General features: G+C 38.3%; 1 protein-coding gene across 1 annotated transcript in view; it reads right to left on the reverse strand.

Annotated features, from left to right (window-relative positions):
• The window catches only part of RAPGEF5 (Rap guanine nucleotide exchange factor 5), a 230,116-nt gene that overhangs the window by 170,805 nt on the left and 38,142 nt on the right, over window positions 1–21,169 (reverse strand). The window contains exons 2-5 of the mRNA XM_041727416.1: window positions 19,030–19,080; window positions 16,843–16,949; window positions 11,531–11,652; window positions 9,956–10,124 (exon numbers count right to left, since the gene is read on the reverse strand). Of these exons, the coding sequence (XP_041583350.1) occupies window positions 9,956–10,124; window positions 11,531–11,652; window positions 16,843–16,949; window positions 19,030–19,080 (449 nt within the window). The remainder of the gene's footprint in view (window positions 1–9,955; window positions 10,125–11,530; window positions 11,653–16,842; window positions 16,950–19,029; window positions 19,081–21,169) is intronic.

Raw genomic sequence — 21,169 nt, forward strand, 5'->3', positions numbered from 1 at the left:
GTTGAATAAATTAACTGAGTACCTGAACTTCAAGGAATGGTCTATGAATCACTATCCCAGGACCACCACTGCATAAGATATTAGCTTGTTATCTGTAGGCAATTCAACAGAAGGACACTGCTTTTACTCAAGAATGCTTTCCCTGAGCTACTCCATCATTCTCCCAGCTCTCTGCAGCAGTTGGCTTTCAGAGACCTCCTCATCATTCAAATCCAACAACGACTTTCTTAGATCAAATACCAAAGACGTGGTAACTCTGAAAGTATCTTAAATAAAGTAATAGCAATACAAGGATCACTCCCACCTCCTCATTTTCTTCTAAGAAATAATTAGTATTGACGTAGTGACTGTGAAAGCCAATTGTTTGACAATGATTTGCACAATTTATCCTGCAGCAAAAGAACAGTGAGTCCCCATCCAAGAACATCTCTCAGCTCTGATGGTTAAATAGTCATATACTGTTGAGTTCCAATAACGAGCCTTAGGAAACAGCACCCAGGGGCCATTATCCGGGCAATGGAATTTATTTTATACCAGTTAGGTATAATTGGTAATTCCTACCAACTTGGATTTAACTGGTATCCCTGCAGGGTTTCCCTGAATTCTTAGTGAGAATTCCTTCATGAGAATTAATTTACTGGGTTTGAGATTATTCCAATGACGTTCTTAAAAATAAAGCCTGCCACACATCTTCTATATAAAAGACAGAACTCACACTCCTCAACCAGATTTTGTCCAAAATATTTGTACCTTAGGATTCCAGAGCAACCAACACCATCTTCGAGTTGGAAAACCCTACTTCTTTTTTAACTGTAAGAAGTTTCATGGTATTTCAGGGTAGAAAACTAGAGGCATTTTATAGAAATATTATCCAAATAATACCACTTTACATTTGGATATTGATACTTCAAAAATGTACGAGTTCTGTCTCTCCATCTATATCTCAATACTGAGTAGCATATGTGGGCTGCCAAGAGCTACCACTATGCATAACATTGTTCCTTTAGGAAAATGTGTTAAATGTCTATCTTATGGTTGTCGGAATGCAAAGATTTGGAGTCAAGTAGTTCAAGGTGTGGACACTTTGCACAATTGGCACATGCCAAAGAGCTGAGGGATTATCCATGACCATCTAGACATACCTGTGCCAACACTATACTGAGCTACACATTACAAAGAAACCTAACAGCAAGAGACGTGGCCTCAGTCAGCTTCCATGTAAAATGCTATTACTGCCATCTCAGGGGTTGCATTTGAGTCTCAGTGCTTCCTGCACACACACTACACATCAACCTTTATATTAAACAGAGATATTCTAGATTGGGACTCAAGGAAGGTGGAGATCATGCCAACCTCCACAAATCAGAATTCTAACAGGGAAGATTCTGTTCTAGGGGCATGTCAGGCAGGCCTGTTCACTACTTCTCTACCATCACCCACACCCACAAAGCTGGGCTGATGTTGAGCTGTCCTGTGCTATGTGTTTGGTTTGGAGGGGATAGAGGGAAATACAATATTTAGGATGGACCTAAGACTACTACCTCTGCTAGAGGCTGATGAAATTCTAGGGCATAGAAAAAACCAGAGCCAAGACAACCTATACAGGATGCCACAACAAATAGGAGATACGTAGCACACACATGCATATATGAAAATAAAACAAAACATTTAGTGGATTTAGCAAAATCCATCTTTAAGATACTCTGCCAACACAAGTGAGAGTCACTTAGCCTTATCTGTGATTGTCAGAGGCCACTTCTTGGGAGAAGTGATATCCAGGGTGAGAATCTGATGGATAAGGAGTGGCCCTGGAATTGCAGCAGGATCAGCAGGACAAGGGAGTAGGAAATGGCAGGAGACAAAGCCAAGGCCAGGCCAGTAAGGCCCTCATTTGATACTGCTACAGGGTTTTGGTTTTGTGCTGAGAGCTGTGAACTTTGGCTCTAAAACAAGTAAGATGGATGGAGAAATAACTAGAAGAAAATATAAAATCAAATGTTGGTTGGTTTCTTGTTATTATGATTGAAGGAATCATTTGTTTGCTGAAGGAGAAGAGAGAGCCAACAGATACTGAGAGAGCAGGAAAGGAAAGTCTCCAAGGAGGGGTAAGACCCACAGCCCAGCAAGAAGAATGGTTCTGGGGCAGAAAGAGGGACTCTTCCTCCATTAAGTGGAGAAGGAATGATGTTAAGTAAGCTGATGATGCTACTGTTCACATTCTTCTGGGACAACCCAGAGTTTTTTCCGTACTTGCTGGCTGTCAGGCAAGGAAACATCATGGACTTTCTCCTTCAGAACTATTTCTTGGGTGAGATCTGAAATTTTTATTCCTTAGATATCATGGATATCAAGTCCTAGACACTGCCAAAGAGAATGCTACTCCAGCAGCACAGACTCAATCTCCACCACATCTAATACCCACTGACCCCAGGAGAGTTAAAAAAAAAAAAAAAAAAAAAAAGTACACTCAAGCACTGTCCCTTCAGTCTAACATCTTATTCTGGACACACTGATTTTGCTTAACAAAGCAAATTCTTATGACAAAAAAGAAAATCGGGATGGTAGAAAAATGAGAATTTGATTTTTCTTGAGATCTTTGATATCATGAATACAAATGCCTATTCGACCTAAAGAGAAGTTAATTTTCTATAGGATCAGGCTACTAGCTGTGCCTACAGAGGCAATTTACCAAACACTAGTAAAATGTGAATGTGACAGGTTTCACTGAGGGTCCAGGATATATAGTTACACATTCATCTAAAATTGAATAAAATTGGGATGCCTGGGTGGCTCAGCGGTTGAACACCTGCCCCTGGCTCAGGGCGTGATCTGCGGTCTCAGGATTGAGTCCCACATCAGGCTCCCTGCCTGGAGCCTGCTTCTCCCTCTGCCTACATCTCTGCCTTTCTGTGTCTTTCATGAATAAATAAATAAAATATTTTTTAAAAAATTGAATAAAATTAGTTAATATGGATCTCTTTTTTGCGTTTTATATTGAAGATGAGGATTAATAGTTAATATTTAATTAAACAGATACATTCCAAATGCAAGCACAACCAAATCTAAAAGTTCAGTTTTTGTTAAAATTCCTGCACTACTCTGAAATAATTATGCACTCTGATAAAAATAAGCCATCTGTTCCCACACCTAGAATAAGCCTTTTCTGTAAACAATGGAAATTTTGGAGGGCTTAGTGTTTCCTTGGGAGAGGGGGTGATGAGTAATAACAAAGATTAAGACCAGCTGATTTCACAGCATTTTTTTATACAATTTAAAGTAGCAAATGGAAATTTTCTTCACCTATGATCATAATACAAAACCTATGTCAAGTTCCATCATGAAATTTTTTTTGAGAAATCCTCAAAAATGTTTACTCATCTAGTATTTATTCCCTTTTCCCCAAAGAGCATAAAATGAGAATCTAATTATTAGGAAAGGTCAGGAATATAAAAGGTAGGTTTGGGACATAGGAACGGCAAACTTGACACTGATCTCTCATTTAGAAGGTGTTAATCCAGTGCCAGTTCAGAAATTAAGGATGCCAATGGATTTCTCACTTACACATGTCAGGTAGACAGGAAAAATTAGGCAGGATAAGGAGAATAAAAGAGTAGGGGTGACAGGGCATTAGGTGGTAGTGGCATTAGTGTATAACCTGCTTGTTATTTCTAGTAGGTTTTTTGTAGATCGCTTGGGATTTTCTATTTCTATAATTAGGTGATTCACAAAGAGAGGTGGCTTTATTTTTTCTTCTAGTCTGTATACCTTTTATTTCTTTATCTTGCCTATTGCACTGACTAGTGTTGAAGAGAAGTGATTAAAAGGAGATGTATTAGCCTTGTTCCCTTAGTGGGAAAGGATTAAATCTTTCACTACTTTTTTTAAAAAGATATTTAAATATTCTTTTAAAAAAAGATTTTATTTATTTGACAGAGAGAGCACAAGTGCACACAAATAGGCAGAGTGGCAGGCAGAGGGAGAAGCAGGCTCCCCACTGAGCAGACAGCCCAATGCAGGGCTCGATCCCAGGACCCTGAGCTTCATGACCTGAGCTGAAGACAGACGCTTAAGCAACTGAGCTTCCCAGGTGTCCCTAGTCTTTCACTATTAAGTATGATGCAAGCCATAGGTTTTATCAGGTTGGAGAAGTTTCCTTATATTCCTAATTTTCTAAGAATTTTTATCATGAATGGATGCTGAATTTTTTCAAATGCTTTCTCTTTTTCTATAGAGTTTATCATGCAGTTTTTCCTATTAGATTAAATCTGGTGAAGTACACTGATTGATTTTAAGCTTTGAACCATCCTTTTATTCCTGGGATAAACTCCTGTTTTACGTGATGTATTATCACTTTTATATATTGCTGAATCCCATTTACTAATATTTGCTGAGAAAGATTCTGGTTTTCACATTCATCTTCTCTTTCTGAACTTTGTCCTAATAATGCTGGCCTCATTAAAGGCCTTACATATGACCATATGTAAGTATGGTCGTATCCCCACAGGGCAAAGCACAAACTCATATCTCATACAAACCAGATGCTCAGTTAATGCCTATTGAGGAAGAGTAGTGGTGACCAGGGTTTGCCTTCTCCCAGACCTTCTTCTCCTTGCTCCTTTTCCTTACCTAAAAACTAAGAGGAGCAAATTTAATTACCTAAGGACTCCAGACTCCCTTCCAAATAGAAATGTTTATGAAGCTAAATGTATGGAATTTTAGGAGTGTCAGCCAAGTGGCAGCAAGTACCATGCATGATAAAATCTTCATCATAATGGTAGTAATTGGACTTCTTTACATAGTACTTTACAACTTTGATTTAATTAGCATTCACATTTCCTATCACTTAACCAAGCTCTTTCTGTATGGCTAACTTTATAGAACTGTAGATTTCAACTTTCGTGTACATTAGCCTCACCTTTGGAACTTGATATAAAGTGCTGATAGGATTGTCTCATCTTTTCATCCCTGGCTTGATTCAGTAGATCTCAGATTATGCCTCCTTCTTTTTGAAAGGATCATGGCTGAGAACCATTGACACAAAGGTCACTTCCAAATTCACCCTCTGCCTTCAATTTACAAAACTGTCACCTCTGTAGAGGCCTGCCCCTTTGGCAAGTTATGTAACCCACCTTGCCTCAGCAGCTTCATCTGTAACTTTAAACATCTGTTGCAAGAAGTGTGAATCATTACTGCTACTATTGATTTTATCATTGTTGTCACTGCCAGGGCAGCTCAGGCCAAGTGACTAAGCCAGTCCTTTCCCATTTTGTAAGTAGTGAGACCCCTTTTATATAGAAATGGTTCACAGACTCATGAATTCTGTACATGTTGATTAAGCAAACACATGACAAAAATGTTGCTGTGAATTCAAGTAACAAACTATATTTTATTTATTTCGGCATCAGAGATACACAGTTATATCATTCTTTTTATTCAATATAAAGATAATACCTGTCTTCCCTATGGGTTTACACACCCCTGCATTCAATCTGAGACTTGCTCCCCACCCTTCTCAAAGTCTGAGTTCCTCTCGCTGTGACTCACAGCTCCAGCCACATCAAGCTGCCTTGCACTGCCTCAACATGCCACCTCTATTCTCAACTTCATGCTCTGCACACTGTTCCATCTATCTCAAGTACCCTTTTGCTTCTGTCTAGAACATGGAATAATAAATGCTAATAAATTCAACCTTTTTTTTAAGAGAGAGAAGGGGGGGGGGTGAGGGACAAACGGGAGGGGCAGGGAGAGAAAATTTTAAGTGAGCTCCAAATCCAGCACACAGCCCAGTGCAGGCTCAGTCTCATGACCTGAGTCACAACCAAGAGTCAGACATTCAACCAAATGAGCCACCCAGGCACCCTGCTAATAAATTCATCTTAACCCACTGGACTGAGCTTTCTCTAGTGTTGGTTAGTTAGGAATCTGAAAGTTAAGATACCATTCGATTAAGCACACTGTTATATAACGGTAACAACAATGAATGTTTTTGTTTTGTTTCTTAGTTAGAATCCAGGTAAATCAGGCTAGGATGCTATGAGAGGGAGCGGTTTCAACAGAGGTCGGTAGCTGACTGAATGGGCTATCTGTGGAAGCCACAATCAGACCCCTCAAGAGCATCAGCAATGCCTGTAGGTACATAGGAAGGCCCATCAGCCAGGCAGGACCAACAGGCATCCATCCTGCCAAGATGGACAAACTCAACTTGTACCAGCCCCAGGTTCCACAGCAGATGCCAACAAAACACCACAGTTATACTTCAGAGATATCAGAGAAGTGGTGGCCCAGCCACTAGGCAAAAATCAGTGGAGATAGGAAAGGGTCCACCCTGATAGGAGAGCCTTTTCTAGCAGGCTTAAGAGACCCCTGTTATTCACCACACACCAGAGGTTGTCTTGCTGAGGAACAAGAAGTGGGCAAAGACTGAACCTTTTTACCAAAATATGCTAAACAGCCTTTTAAATTACCTTATTAGAATAATTTAACTGGATTAGACTAAAGTTATGGGTTTCTTTCCCTTCTTTCTGGCTATCTAGAAAGATGGAGGGTCACAAGGACAATAATAGATTACCCAGAGGAAAAAATGAAGATGCTACATTTTTCTTTACATGTCTGAGTGTAACGTGAGTTAAATCTTAGCAATCCTCTAGAACTCTTAATAACAGCTTAAATTCTAACTGCCCTGTAATTGGAGAATATAGTTTCATGTATTTGAAGTTCACAGACTGCAGTCCACTCAGAGCACTACTGCTCCTACCCCTAGTAAGCTGGCAACCCCTGTAAAGGTGGTTGAACAGAAACAGCCAAGCTTCCTCACAGTATAAATCTTCAAATTTTTCACTAGTCCTGAAAGAACTCTTAGGCTGCCATGCTCTACTGTTACTTCAGCATTTCTAACTACTCCCAACCATACAGAATAAAAAAAAAAATTAGAAAAAACTCCATTCTGGACAAATTGATTTGGCTTTCAGTTTGAATAAAATACCATGACTGTTATTTTTTCTCCCAGAGATTAGTACCCTTGAGAACTGATTCACTCACTTCTTTCAAATTATCTACTCATTTTGGATGTAAAAGTTATTTTGTAGAGAAAAGGAATTTTTTTCCCCTCACATTAGCCAGAAACCTGTAAAAGCTCCACTTGCCATCCTGCTTTAAACATTCTTTTCTAAATGGAAAAAAAATCCACTTAAAAAATACATTTGTTCAGAATGTGTTTATATAGAGACTATAAGTGGTTTCCTCACATAATTTTGCAGAGATTTAGAAGATGGTCAATTAGAGGGACCCAATGCAGAACCACATACACAGACCTTAGAAGCCTTCAAATATCAAAAAGGCTAGTAAAAGGACCACAGGATTTTCAGCTTGTGAATGGCCAGTGCAAGTTAGTGAATCAAGAGGACTTTAGAGGCCATTTCAGTTAGAATGGAGAAAAATGGACTGAGAGAGCAGAATGGATAACACAGGACTAAGAATGGCATAGAAGAATGGAAAAATTTGGAGATGCAAACAGCAAGAGTCATTACTTAGTAAAAATCAGACAGACAGGAACTGGAGACATTGTGGAAGTTTTGTGGTCAAGGTAGGACTTGGGCTCCCCCTTGAGGGGTGGGTAGAATTTGACTAGACAAGGAAAAAGGCAGAGGAAGGAGCAGAGCACCACACAGGCAGGAAGGAATAAACAGGTGTGAGATGGGAGCTAGAATGAATGGAGATCACCAGATGAAAGATGTTATAATGGGATTACATGCATCGAGCCACAGGAAGGCTGTGCCATCACAACTGGAAGAGAACAGTGTCTCTGGGCATCTTTTTTCTAACCATCATCTCTTCTAAGTCTGGATAACCTAAACCTTGGCTTTCCAAAATTTAACCAAAAATTTTACCCTAGCTTAGAAGTTTGCTTGTAACTGTAGCATAGAAAAAAATTATGTATTTTTTTTGTGTGTGTATGTGTGTGTGTGTGTGTATATATATATATATCTTCTGCCATTAGAGACTTGTGGTAGTTTATTAATTTGATCTTTTTATAGGTAGTAATTGTAATATGGGACAGATGGATCCATAACTCCCCAATGACAATTACCCCAGAGGAATTAGCACTCCCAATGTACATATTCACACCACCACTACCACCAATAAAATTTGATGATAAACAAGGCATACTATAATGATTATCAACTCCAGAGGCATGACATTTGTGTTCAGTGATCAGTGTGATTAATAACTGCAAGTAATCTGGAATTAATGTTAGGAAACAAATTTTGAAAATAATTTTTAGAACCCACAGTGGACTCAGAGTTTCCCTATAACAAGGTCATCTCACACAGTGGCATTCCAATCTGTTTTCTAAGTCAAGGAGAAAACCCTGGAGCGAAATCATGAGGACTGCCTGCAAGTTAATTTCAGCTGCCCTTTAGCCCCTGTTAACCTGTGTACACCCGTGAGACTGTACACACTTCGATCTTGTGTGTAGCAAAGGAAATGGTTAGGAAGAGCTGCTAGAGAATCCCAGTCCCACAGTGTCAAAGCAAGTCACAGTCATCTCTAGCTTCTGAAGCACACGCTCCTTGGAAAGCTTGTTAAAGTTTATTAAAATGCTCTTTGACTTTTCTCAGGCAATTCTGACCTCTATTAAAAGCATATTATACAAACGAACATTTTCTGTACTTATACGATTGAGTGAAGAATTACATTTGAATTTTGCTTTACCATTCCAAGGTCCTCTATGAGCAGTGATGAAGGTAAAGTCATAACCATTTCAGAGTCAGTCTACATTTTTATAGTTTCTGTTTATAGTGTCCTACAAAGGGCAGCTGGAATGACCCCCAGAACTCTTGGGAACACATTCTAGGCAAGTTTAAAAAGCATTGGTGTTAGAATCACATGGACATGGATTCAAACCCTAACATTCCACCCACCACTCATTTGACCTTGGATAGGTCACCTGACCTCTGTGCATTTTCCTCACTTACAAAATAATGACAGTAGTAATAACCGTCTTCTACAATTCACTTGAAGATGAAATAATATAAAGCAGTAATCATAGTTTCTGACATAAAATGTGTTTCTACAATCAACCTATTAGCACCATGTCTCATTATTATTCTAATACTTCACATCTTTCCTAAAAGCCTGGATTAACTGTCCATTCTTCTTTTCTTTTTTCTTTTTTTAACAAGAGTAACTCAACATTGCAATGATTGTAGGTGTTTCTCCTGGAACCTACTTTCCTACCTATTAGATAAAAATGATACCACTTGCCCTGCTCATCTCACAGACCTGAGAGAGTCAACAGGATGGGAATGTATTCTGAAAACTGAGTATATAAAATTATTGATGGAAAATCTTCACCTGAAATTCATTATTCCAAAATAAGCACATCATGAATGCTATAGAGAGACAAAGACATGTCAACAGCACCATATCAGGACTCAAGCCCTGTTCCCAAGCCTTCTTTAATGAATTTTAATTCGTTTTAATCATATAATGATTCACTATCTTCATGTGATAGTGATTCACGTGTTTTAATTTGCCAAATGTTGCTTCTCGCTTATTTTCAGAGAGGTCTGTTGAGCTCTTTCTTAGGAAAGTCACGATTTGGAAAGTGGATAATATGTCAGTTATTATTTTATTTCAATCTAAGCCAAATCATCTTTATTCCTAATTTAGATCGCTACTCATATAGTGATGATTAAATTAGATGCAGCATGGTGCAGCTGGCGAGGCATGAACTTCTGCAATTTGAATAATATCAGTTCAGCCATTTTTTAAGCTGGATTTAATTTCTGGCCATTTCTTTTAACTTTATAAACTTGCATCTGGGAAAGGGGAATGGGTCAGCTATCTCTTAGAGGAGATGGTGCCGGTAAAGAGCAGAGCACAGTCCCTAGAAACAGTAAATATTCTTTAAAGGAGATTAATTTTATAACAGAGCAAAAGAGCATCTACTTACAGTTCACAGATGCCAGCTCTAGCAGGAATGAGAGGCACGAGTTGCAGTAAAAGTTTGACACCATTCTGCCATTCTTCTTCTCTTTCAAATTCACAGTACAAGTAGCTACATTCATCAGAAGAAAACTGGTAGAAAACATAGGTATCTTGAAAGTATACGTTTTGGTCCACTGTTGGAGACAAAAAAGGGGAGGATTCATTTTTTAAAGTATATTATTTAGAGAGTCATAAACCAAATAATAAATTGAAAGCCCTACTAATTATCAGGGAGGACCCAGGGGTAGGACTATAATTATATATTCTAAGTCCATTCATGTTCACAATCCCATTGAATTAAAAGGGACTTACTGACCAGCCTATTTTTATTACTTGAGGCTTTAGCCAGCATAGTCACACACGTTTTATGATTTTTCTGCTTCACAGACAGATGAAATCAATAGCAATTCAAAAAGTGGGGAGAACAACTTTTGTGTGTCTCAAAGCAAACTAATACATAATTACTTTAGTGATACACAAATATAAAACTATGCCAAGTTTTAAACCCATGGTTCTCAACTGGGGACAACTGTGCCACCCAAGGGACATTTGGTGATGTCTGGAGACATTTTTGATTTTCACTACTAGGGGGGCTACTGGCATCTGCTGGGTAGAGAAAGTGATACTGCTAAACATCTTATAATGTACAAGACAGGCCCCTGCAACTAAGAATGATCTGGCACAAAATATCAATGCTACCCAGGTTGTTTTAAAAGAAATCAAGAATTAGGGACTTATCCAAAAAAACACTGACACAAATTTTTTTGCTAACCAGAAATATGAACCTCACAAGCAAGCTGATAACATTCAAAGATAGTTATTGTTTTTCTAAATAAGTGTGCTGGGTATTACCAGCTTATTAAAATTATACCCACATGTCTATATGTACTACACTGGGACTTGAGGTATGACTCTGAAACTTACTAAGCTCTCTGACCCTCAATATTTATTACCTATGGGTAATAAAAGGGGCTTCCTAGTGACCAAGCACCTCCATGATAAAGGTAAATAAAGAATCCAGATTGCTTGACTTCTAATTCTTCAATTCCCTGGGCTCAACTAAGAAAAGAGATATATGCCATCTATTTTAGTTGCTAGTTAGTATCTATTTTGTGTTCTGCTTAAACAGCTAATTTCCATAGGTCATATCTCTAATTGTTCATGATTAGTCAATTAAAATGACATAACATTCCACTCATAAAATCAGTTTCTGACAATTATTCTAAGTGCAGCTAGATAAATCACACATTTAGAGCACCTAAAGATATCACTGATTAAAAAAAAAAGTTTTGAGCACCCTTTTGAATAGAGGAGAGGTAAGGGAAAGACTCTTAGACACAGTAGTTTATGAGTCACCAAGTACCTAGTGAGAAATAACAATCAAAAGATGACTGGTCACTTTTATTTATAAAATGTGAGAGAATGCAAATATTTACCTGCAAAAACAATTTCCATCCAGATTGTAACATCCTCTAGAAAGTCAATTTCATTTTGGTAGCTGAATAAACACTTCTGTGGTTTCAAAACATGTAATACTAACCTGATAACATAATTCCCATATCCAGTAGGAGTTGCCAGACCCCTATGGCCATAGATCTGCACTGGACAAAAGGACAGTGTTCCAGAAGCCAGTCTACCAGCTCTGACCCAACACAGCTCCTCCTGAACAAAAGGAAAGCCATTCATAGTAAGACACTTGTATGCCACTTATTTGTCAAAGAATTGATACTTAATATCATCCCTTTCATGTGCTTTTTTAAAACAAGGGACTCAATTATTATTGAGGCACCTGTTATTCATTTTTCTGATGATTACAGCTCAAGTATCACCTCCTTAGGAAAACTTAGAATCATATTCTCTCATGCTTTTGCTTCAAAACACCTACATTTAGTAATTGTACATCTTTCTGAGTGAATCATATCTGCTTTCCTCACTTCAGAATAATTTTCAGGATATCAGGGAACCATGTATATAACTCACTATTAAACCACAACAATCAGATCATTCCAGGCACATGGGAAGTTCTCAAAACATGTGTTTGAACAAAGGAAGGAATAAATTAAGCAATCCCTTATATAAAGAAAATACCTCTGCCTCGGTGAGAGAAGTACCTCAAGGTGATGGTGATAAACATTTCTTCAGCCCTTTACAGACTTTTATCTAGTCTTTTTGAGAACAAATTCCAGAAGATTATACAAAGTTAGGACCACAATGAGTAGTTAAGAATTTTGTTTGCTACTCTCCAAACATATTAAATCCTAAAATTTGTCTCAAAGAATAATAAATATGACCATTAATCTCTTTAATATCATCTAAGCAATCTAGCTAAGCAGTCTAGATCATAAACTCATAAACCCATAAATCCAGATGTGTGTGATAGATTCCGCTAACCACTTACACAAAAATATCCCCTGTAATCTGTCTTAAAATACACAACTATATTTGAAGCATGCCCCAATCTGGGCATTATAAGTAGTTTTTTCATGCCTACTTTTTCATCTTTATCAGCCTCAAATGAAAAGCCAAAAGAAGACAACTTACTGAAATACAGTTTTCATTTGCAGAAATTTCACTGAAAATCATTCTCCCTTATGAAAATGTCACCAAACTGTTTTTTTAAAGATGTATCATGTAAATGGTTATCTTTATTCTAAATTTGGTATTTTAGGACCAAAACATGTCAAAAATTTATTCCTAAAACAGAAAAATATTGCTTATTTTTTGTGATTGGTCATAGTCATCAGTACCTAGAAATCACATGATAACCAACAATGTGAAGAAATGCCATGAGGTGCTACATCTTCAGGGGTAAAAGGAAAAATAAACTATTCTGCCAAGATATTTGTGTTGTGGTTTGGGGGAGTTTTTTGTTTTGTTTTTTTACACCCAATGTGGGGCTTGAACTCATGACACCAAGATCAAGAGTTGCATGCGCTACTGAATGATCCAGCCAGGTGTCCCTCTGCTGAGATATTTGAGCAAATATTACAGGCTTTGATAAAGCATCACCTTTTTGTTTGTTTGAAAGATAGTCTAAGGCAATCAGGGCAATACCAGGCACATTCAGTTGCAGGTTAGCATTAAGACACTAAAAAGATTAACTGTCAAATAAATGGATGTTTTTTGAAAAAAGGAAAAAACTGATCGCAATAAACTAGCCAATTAGACAAAACAGTCAATATTAACTTCTAATTCTATAAAACACCTTTCATGTTAAAGGCTCAAAGTGTTAATTAATTCCTCAACACCTCTGTCAATTAGCCAGCATCTTTGGGCTTGTAAAGTACTTTCATCCCATGGATTAAAACACTGTATCATCATAATCCTTATTCTCAGAACAATCCAGTCCTCGACCTGCTCTCAGTGTCTGACACCACCTGGAATAGGATGCAACCAAACATTTACTAAGCAAACCAAACTGCCAAGTTGCAAAAGGTGGCTAAGATGGATGAGTATGTTTGCTTGCTCATAGGCCATGGGGAAGAAGTTTCTTAGATTAGTTCTTCTGAAAATTGTGTTTAGGAGCACCTAGGAGATTTGGTTAATGTGTGGATTCTGATGGAGTGTAGCTGAATGGGGCCCAGGTGATATTGGTGACCACAAAGCCCAAATCCCTCAGCAATACTTTCTCACTGGGAAGGGCTCTCTTGATCTTGGGGAAGCAGGGCTAAGTCTACACACTAAACTCCATTACCAGGGTACTGTCATGACAATAATAGTTAATAAGAGCCCCTTCACCCCCACCCCATCCAGCAAGCTACTGTTTCCATTGCTCATGATGCTCCTCTCCTCCACCCCCAACATTATCAAGTTATGTTTCTCATCTTCAATAATCCATCTGCACCAGGGAAACCCCACTAGGAATATCATTAATATCACCAAAGCCAACAGCATGAGAGGAGGTGCCCCTGCACTGAACTTCCTACTCCCCTGACTTGCTAACCAGGGCAGCAACATTCAGCAACAATCACAACCTGAGCAGAAACCAACAAACCTATAGAACTTAGGGGAGAGCACCAAGGAAGAAAAGGGATAGAAGGGAGGGAGCTGAGCATCCCCCTCCCCCCAAAAGCAGTTCTTACTCCCAGTGTATTTAAAGTCTTGTACTGGATCCGGAAGCTGTCCAAGTATGTAGGTCTAACTAGAGTTGCCATACTAGGCAGGAACATTGTGATATGGATGTGATTAGCTACAAGGTCAATGTGACTGCCACAACAAAACATTGAGCATTATCTTATCTCCCCTCCAATTTCTGGAACTGAAAATTCGATTTCTCCTCATCTGCTTCTGTCTCTAGTTGCATTTTTAGCAATTAATTCATAGAAGCGCAGACGGAACTCTCATCTCAAATGTAAATGGGGTGATGGTATTCGGAGATTTATTTGAAGCCTCAGAAACCAGTCTGATTTTTCCTATAGTACAAAAGGAATAGAAAACACCTCAAAGTTCTGAAAGTAATTCTCACGTAGTACATGGGGAACACTTCCCCTCAATTTATTACCAGACAAATGAAAATGACTCATCCTAGGCAATCATATTAGCACTTTATCTTTAGGCCCAAGGCACTAATCAATCCTTAGATTATGAAAATAGGAAGCTTTGGCCCAACCACTGGGAATCTGAAATAGCACAGCTCATGCTATCTCCCCATTCTACTCCCACTGAACCCTAAATATGTTCTAACTTGGATGGATGGTTCTTTTCCATGAACCTCATTAATGTACACCTCCCAATGCTTTTTTCAATCTATATCCGTGGAGACCACATTAAGAAACTGAGAACAATGACAGATCTTATACACAGCTGTATGTAGTAGCTAAAAAAGAATCGTAGGAGTCCACTCACAACTAGACCCAAAGACTTATCCAATGTGTTTTTATTTTTAAAAAATGAAAAAAAAAATTAGATAGGTTTAAAGTTGATACCATCATCTATTAAAAAAAAAAAGTTTAAAGGCTCTATGTGAAGTGGTCACCCCCATGACTGCAACCACTCTTCCCACCTGTCGTGTCTACTTGGCCTATTCTCTAAACCGAAGGTTCTCAGACAATGGGCTATAAATTGCTTGTGGGGGAAGGGAGAGCAGGGTGTGGTATGCTTTTTTCAAGACGTTCATGAGTCCATATATAAAAAACATGCTTTGTCTACAGGATAGATCATGCTTAACCTAGATCATATTCTTCAAAACATATATATATATATATATATACACACACACACATACACTAATGTGGTTAAATATGGGATTTTAAAATAGTAATTGTAGTTCTCCCAACCTTCCCTCCCACCTTTGCTCAATGGTGCCTCAGAAAACAGATTGTGCCAAGTGTCCAATTAGAAAGCAGTTGGTAGCATGGGATAGTGACCAGAAAAGAACATGAAGGCACTATCTAGGGTATGGATAAGAGTTACATAGGTGTATATAATAATTAAAAATTCAGCAAGCTATCCCCTGAATAATTCTGCATTTTAAGTCATATCTCAATAGAAAGGAGGTCTTCTTACTCAAATAGGGTGAGAATAACTATTCCCCTAATCCAGGTCACAATGAAATTTTCCCCAACTATGATAAATGGAAAAAACAGGAATATTACAATGAGTTTGTGATAAAGCTAAATTTAGTTAACTTAATGAAATGTCCTTTATTCTGAGGATCTTTCCTACTATGTTTTTTTAAAGATTTATTTATTTATTGGGAGGGGGAGGAGCAGAGGGAAAGGGAGTCTCCAGCAGACTCCATGCTGAGGGTAGAGCCTGATGCAGGGCTTGATCTCATGACCCTGCAATCACAGCCTGAGCGGAAAGCAAGAGTCAGACACTTAATTGTGACACCGAGGCACCCCTTTCCTACTTTTCTGGTGTCATTTATTCTGAGTACTCTTCCTATTCTTTATGGTATATCACAATCTCATTTCTGTAAGAAAAAAATAATGATAATAAAATGCTATTTTTCCCTTTTTGTTTTATTTTTACAATTTTGTTTTGATATTGTTTGATATATTAACACGTTTACTCGACAAAATAAAAAGCTGGTGTTTTTTCTTTAAATGACTCCATGAAATGAAAACATGTGTTCTGGGATGCATGGATGGCTTCAGTGGTTAAGTGTCTGCCGATGGCTCAGGGTGTGATCCCGGGGTCCTGGGACCAAGTCCTGCATCAGGCTTCCAGTGGGGAGCCTGCCTCTCCCTCTGCCTATGTCTCTGCCTCTCTTTCTGTGTCTCTCATGAATAAATAAATAAAATCTTAAAAAAGAAAAAAGAAAGAAAACGCGTGTTCTAAACCTTCTAAGTGACCACTCTTAGTCCAATTGTACTTTAAAACTGATCATTAGCCCATCCATTTACTCTCATACTTCTGCCCTTATTCACAAGGCAAAGGTGGAGAAATTCCAACCGTTTGTCACCTTGAAGGACCCAAGGAGGGGCTCAACCTCACCGAAAGTTAGAGCAGAATTCCCTCTCCCATAGATCTTCCAGGAGTCCTCAAAGAGCCTTGATAAGGTCCCTGAAGAGGGGATCTATGTTTATTGAAGTCCCAGTGCTGCACATACCCAGTACAAATATTATAAAACATCACATTTAAGAGGAAGCAGAGCAGAGACTCTCTCAGGAACCCACCCACCTGCAACTGGAGATTCCATACCCTAACTTCAGAACCAGGAGTCTACTGTCAACAAACATTCCACTGAGTCTAAGAGAAAACCACCAATACCCCAAATAGACACTTCAAACAAATCCTCCCAGTACTGATGTAGTCCATCTCTTTGTGATCAAGGTTATGATTTCAGTACATTTTAGGAGTTTTTGCTTAAAGGACAATTTTTGACAAGGTGTTAGAAAATTGTGTTACCTGTAAAATCCCTTGAGGTTCACTCTGTCCTTTATCAGGTCAGCTGCCTGAACGATAATAATATTCCTCAATGCTCTTCCTGCACAAGAAGAATTCTCCCCATAAATCTAAATGGAAAAAGACAAAGATTCTCCATAAATTTAGAATAATATGACAATTTGTGAGCTGCCAATAGCACACTATATATAAAAAAAAATCATGACCATGTCCTAAGTTTAAAAAAATTTTAGCCTATGTAGCTATAGATCAACATGTTGCTATCTATATTATTTTTGCTATTGGTCCACTTGTGTTATTATGCTACAATAACTATTCTCCAAATAAACTGTTTTAACTACAGACAATATTTTATACAAAGTTTCCAGAATAAAGTATCTTTTTTTAAAAATAGTGTTTCTATCAATACAGCAAATTGAAGAATATTTTACTACACATTACTCTGCCATATTGATGCATTGATAAATCTTGGAAGATGGGAAACTTTTTCCTATCTAATGACCATCTTGCACTGTGACACCATGTGATAGGCTGCTGATGCCTGCTTCAAGTTTGAGCTTCAGTCACTTGCAGAGCTCAGAGTTAATTCCAAGCTATCCTGGTTTCATCTTCATGATTCCACCTAGCACATAAAATTTTTATTTAACTTCCTTTTAAATCTTCTAGTTCACCCATACGCATCTCTGATTCTTAGAGGATGAAGGAGGTTATTCTGTAGATCTAGAGAGGTCCATATCCTACGGTTATTATAAATAACCGCCTCTTTTCTCTATAATTGGCACCTTCCTCCACAATAAAATGCTGTTTCACAAAGAAACTAAATAAAAATAAACTGTCTTCATGCTCATGAAAATTAATATATATTGGGAATGCATGCTTGCGTCTGTTTACTTGTCTCTTGGTGAACTCTTTCTGCACTTACACTATTTTGCACCTATAAAATATTTTATATCTTCTCTTGAAGCAAACCAATTAATAATATATTGACTATGACTTGACAGGGAACATTTCAACCCTATCCTTACACTTCCCTAATATTCATATTATCACCTCCTAAACACAACCTGATAAAAAAGTGGGAAGGGCAGGGAATGATTTATTCTTAACATGTTGCAACTGTATACAAAAACAAAACAAAAAGACCCACAGAACTACAACAAGTCAGATGACAGAAAGTACTAGAGTGAGGGATGGGCTAAATGGGTGATGGGTATCAAGGAGTCACTTGTCATGATGAGCACTGGGTGTTACATTTAAGTGATGAATCATTAAATTCTACCCCTGGAACAAATATTACATTGTATATTAACTAACTAGAACTTAAATAAAAATTTGGAAGAAAAAAAAGGAATACCCTAAAAGAGGTACAAGTCAGCTGTTCCTTGATGGGTCCTAACAAGGTACCAATATTCATTCACTTGGTCTTTCAAAAGTCACTTAATAAGCAGCTCTCAGACCCCATTCTAGATGCTGGGGATACAATAGAGAACAAAGCCAAAAATTTGCAGAGTTCGCAATGCTCAGTCTCCTTTAAAAAAATAAAAAAAGGAAAAAAAAATTTAAAAAAAAAACAAAAAACACCATAACTTTGTGAAATGATTTTTAAACACGATGAAGACTTCTCCATCTTTTTCCAACGAACATAGAAATATTCTACTGATAACTACAAATATAAACAATTCCCTCTTACACCAAGTTTTTAGTGTAAAATATTCACTATTTTAAAAATATAGTATTTCTAGGGGCATCAGTGGTTGAGCATCTGCCTTTGGCTCAATGTGATCCTGGGGTCCTGGTATCAAGTCCCGCATCATGCTTCCTGTGGGAAGCCTTCTTCTCCTTCTGCCTATGTCTTTGCCTCTGAGTCTCTCTTGAATAAATAAATAAAATATTTTTAAAGATTCAGCATTTTTATCAACACAGCAAATTGAAAAAATATATATTAACTCTGCCATATTGATAATACATTAATATAAGGTCTTGGAAAATGGGAAATTATTTTTTTCCTATATGGTAAACATCTTGTACCATGACAGTTATCAGAGCATTTCAAGAAACTTCAGCTGTGTCATCCCCAAGTGAAGGAGACAGGGTGCCCAAGAGCAAAGGAAAGAACTGTAACTAGAGAATTCTACACCAGGATTCATAAATCATTGTTTCAGAAAATGCAATAAGAGAAAAGAATCGTACCTGGGAAGGAGTGTGTTCAAGGTATGGATTGGAAATTCTTCTTGATAGAGTCTATTTTGAAAGAAAGAAGAGGGGAAATATTAGAACCACACAAATCTTTGTACCGGCAGGAACAATCTGCCCTGTGGCAGGTCTAGCAGTTGTCCAAGTCAAAACATGTGCTTACATCTCAAGTCATGGGCCATAAAGAATTAATGTCCTTATTCTCGTTCAGTGCAAGCATCTGGTCAACATTCATTCCAGTAAGACAAGTGGTTCCATTTGAACAGCTCTCAACCTAAATGGTACAACTTTAAGGAGTGCCATGAAAAGACTAGGATCTTTTCATACTTGGGATTTTATTCTCCGCATGATTTTGAATGTTTCTCCTTTCCTTTTCATTTTCTCTTTTACCAACTAAGACTCATATCACTATTCATATGCATGGCCGCTTCAGCTTCTGGGTAGATTTCCCTGCCCTCTGGTCACATCCCTGTAGGTCATCCTGCAGACCTCAACTGAACAAATGTCCCTCTGACTTACAGTGGGTCTCCTACTGCTAATGTGAATCAATCTGAGCCACCAGGGTCTACCTCCATTCCTTGATCTCTGGTCATGCCCCTGCAGGTTATACTGCAAACCTCAACTGAACAAATGCCTCCTTGACCTACAGTGGGTCTCCTGCTGCTTATGTGAGTCAATCTGAGCCACCATGTCTGCCTTCAACGGGTTTCCAGTGTCCTCCTCGCATCTTCTTACAGGACAAGATCTACTCAGCAGAAGAGCCCATCACTCACACCCACCTCTGCTCATACCACTTTCTATGTTGTAGAGTCCTCCATCTTCCCTGATGCTTCCCTGAATCCCATCAAACTTCCAAGTACAGGTTTAGCATAGTCACCTCCTGGGTGAAGCTCCTCCCACCTGTCCCAGTCCACTGGGGTTTGTCCCCCTTAGCAACTCTGTGCTTCTGTATTATTCACGGGGCAGCTCCTGAATGTTCTGCATTGTTGGCTGTTGTTCTATGTGTGCATTTGCCCCAATTAATCCAGAAGATCCTTGAGGGAGTGCTGGCAGTTTATACTGTTTTGCTTTCACAGCATCTAGTTCACAACCTAGTACAGAAATGTTTATTTTTCTACTCATTTATTTATAGATATTTACATCTCTATCAATTTAGTAAGTATTTGCTGAATGATTTGAATGGTAGGAGCTAATTTTTCGTACTTAAAGATCCAGTAGGCAGCATCATCACCCACATATGCTTAAGCACAATAGAAAACTATTATCATTTCCCATTGTGATATGCAGAAAAGAACAGAGAAACTAACATTTACTGAGCTCCCAACCCATGTTTAAAATCTCTTTACACCTCTATCCCAAGGCTTGCTGTCTTTTGAGATTCCCATGATTTTTAGTCTGCTGCCTCCACTTCTCAAATTCATTGGCTAAGTTACAAAACACCCTGCCAGTCATGGCTTTCCAGCATCTGAACCCTCTACCAAACCTTAATCTAAGACACAATTCCCATTCTGCATCTTCCCCACTCCACATGGCTCCCCTATTACTTATCTTAATTAAACTGAAATAAACATACACACTCTATCCAAAAATGCCAACTGGTTTACTCTGCTAAAGATTTGCAAAGGCTTCAAAGAAAATGAAATTTATAAAGGTAGACAGGCCATTTTTAATTCCCCTGTATTAAAATAAAACATCCACCCACCCCTTCTGGTGTCGACTATACACATTCCCAATCAGCCCTCCTCAGGCCTTCTGTCGTCTGAGCCTATGTAATATATTCACTTATTGAAATACCAAACAATTTAAAATTTGCATATGCACTAGCTTTATCATTTGAGGATGAATCATCATAAGTGATTTTTCTCCCCCTAAATAGAATTTTCGGAGTCAATATGGCAGGCCAGAACTGATAGTGTTTGTTACTCATCTAACTGCCTGAATCAGCTCAGAAAAGCAACTACTTCACATGATTTAGTTAGAAGAAGAAGAAGAAAAGAAGAAGAAGAAGAAGAAGAAGAAGAAGAAGAAGAAGAAGAAGAAGAAGAAGAAGGAGGAGGAGGAGGAGGAGGAGGAGGAGGAGGAGGAGGAGGAGGAGGAGGAGGAGGAGGAGGAGGAGGAGGAGGAGGATGAGGAGGAG

The sequence above is a fragment of the Vulpes lagopus genome, chromosome 13 (assembly GCF_018345385.1).
Source record: "Vulpes lagopus strain Blue_001 chromosome 13, ASM1834538v1, whole genome shotgun sequence".
NCBI lineage: Eukaryota > Metazoa > Chordata > Mammalia > Carnivora > Canidae > Vulpes > Vulpes lagopus.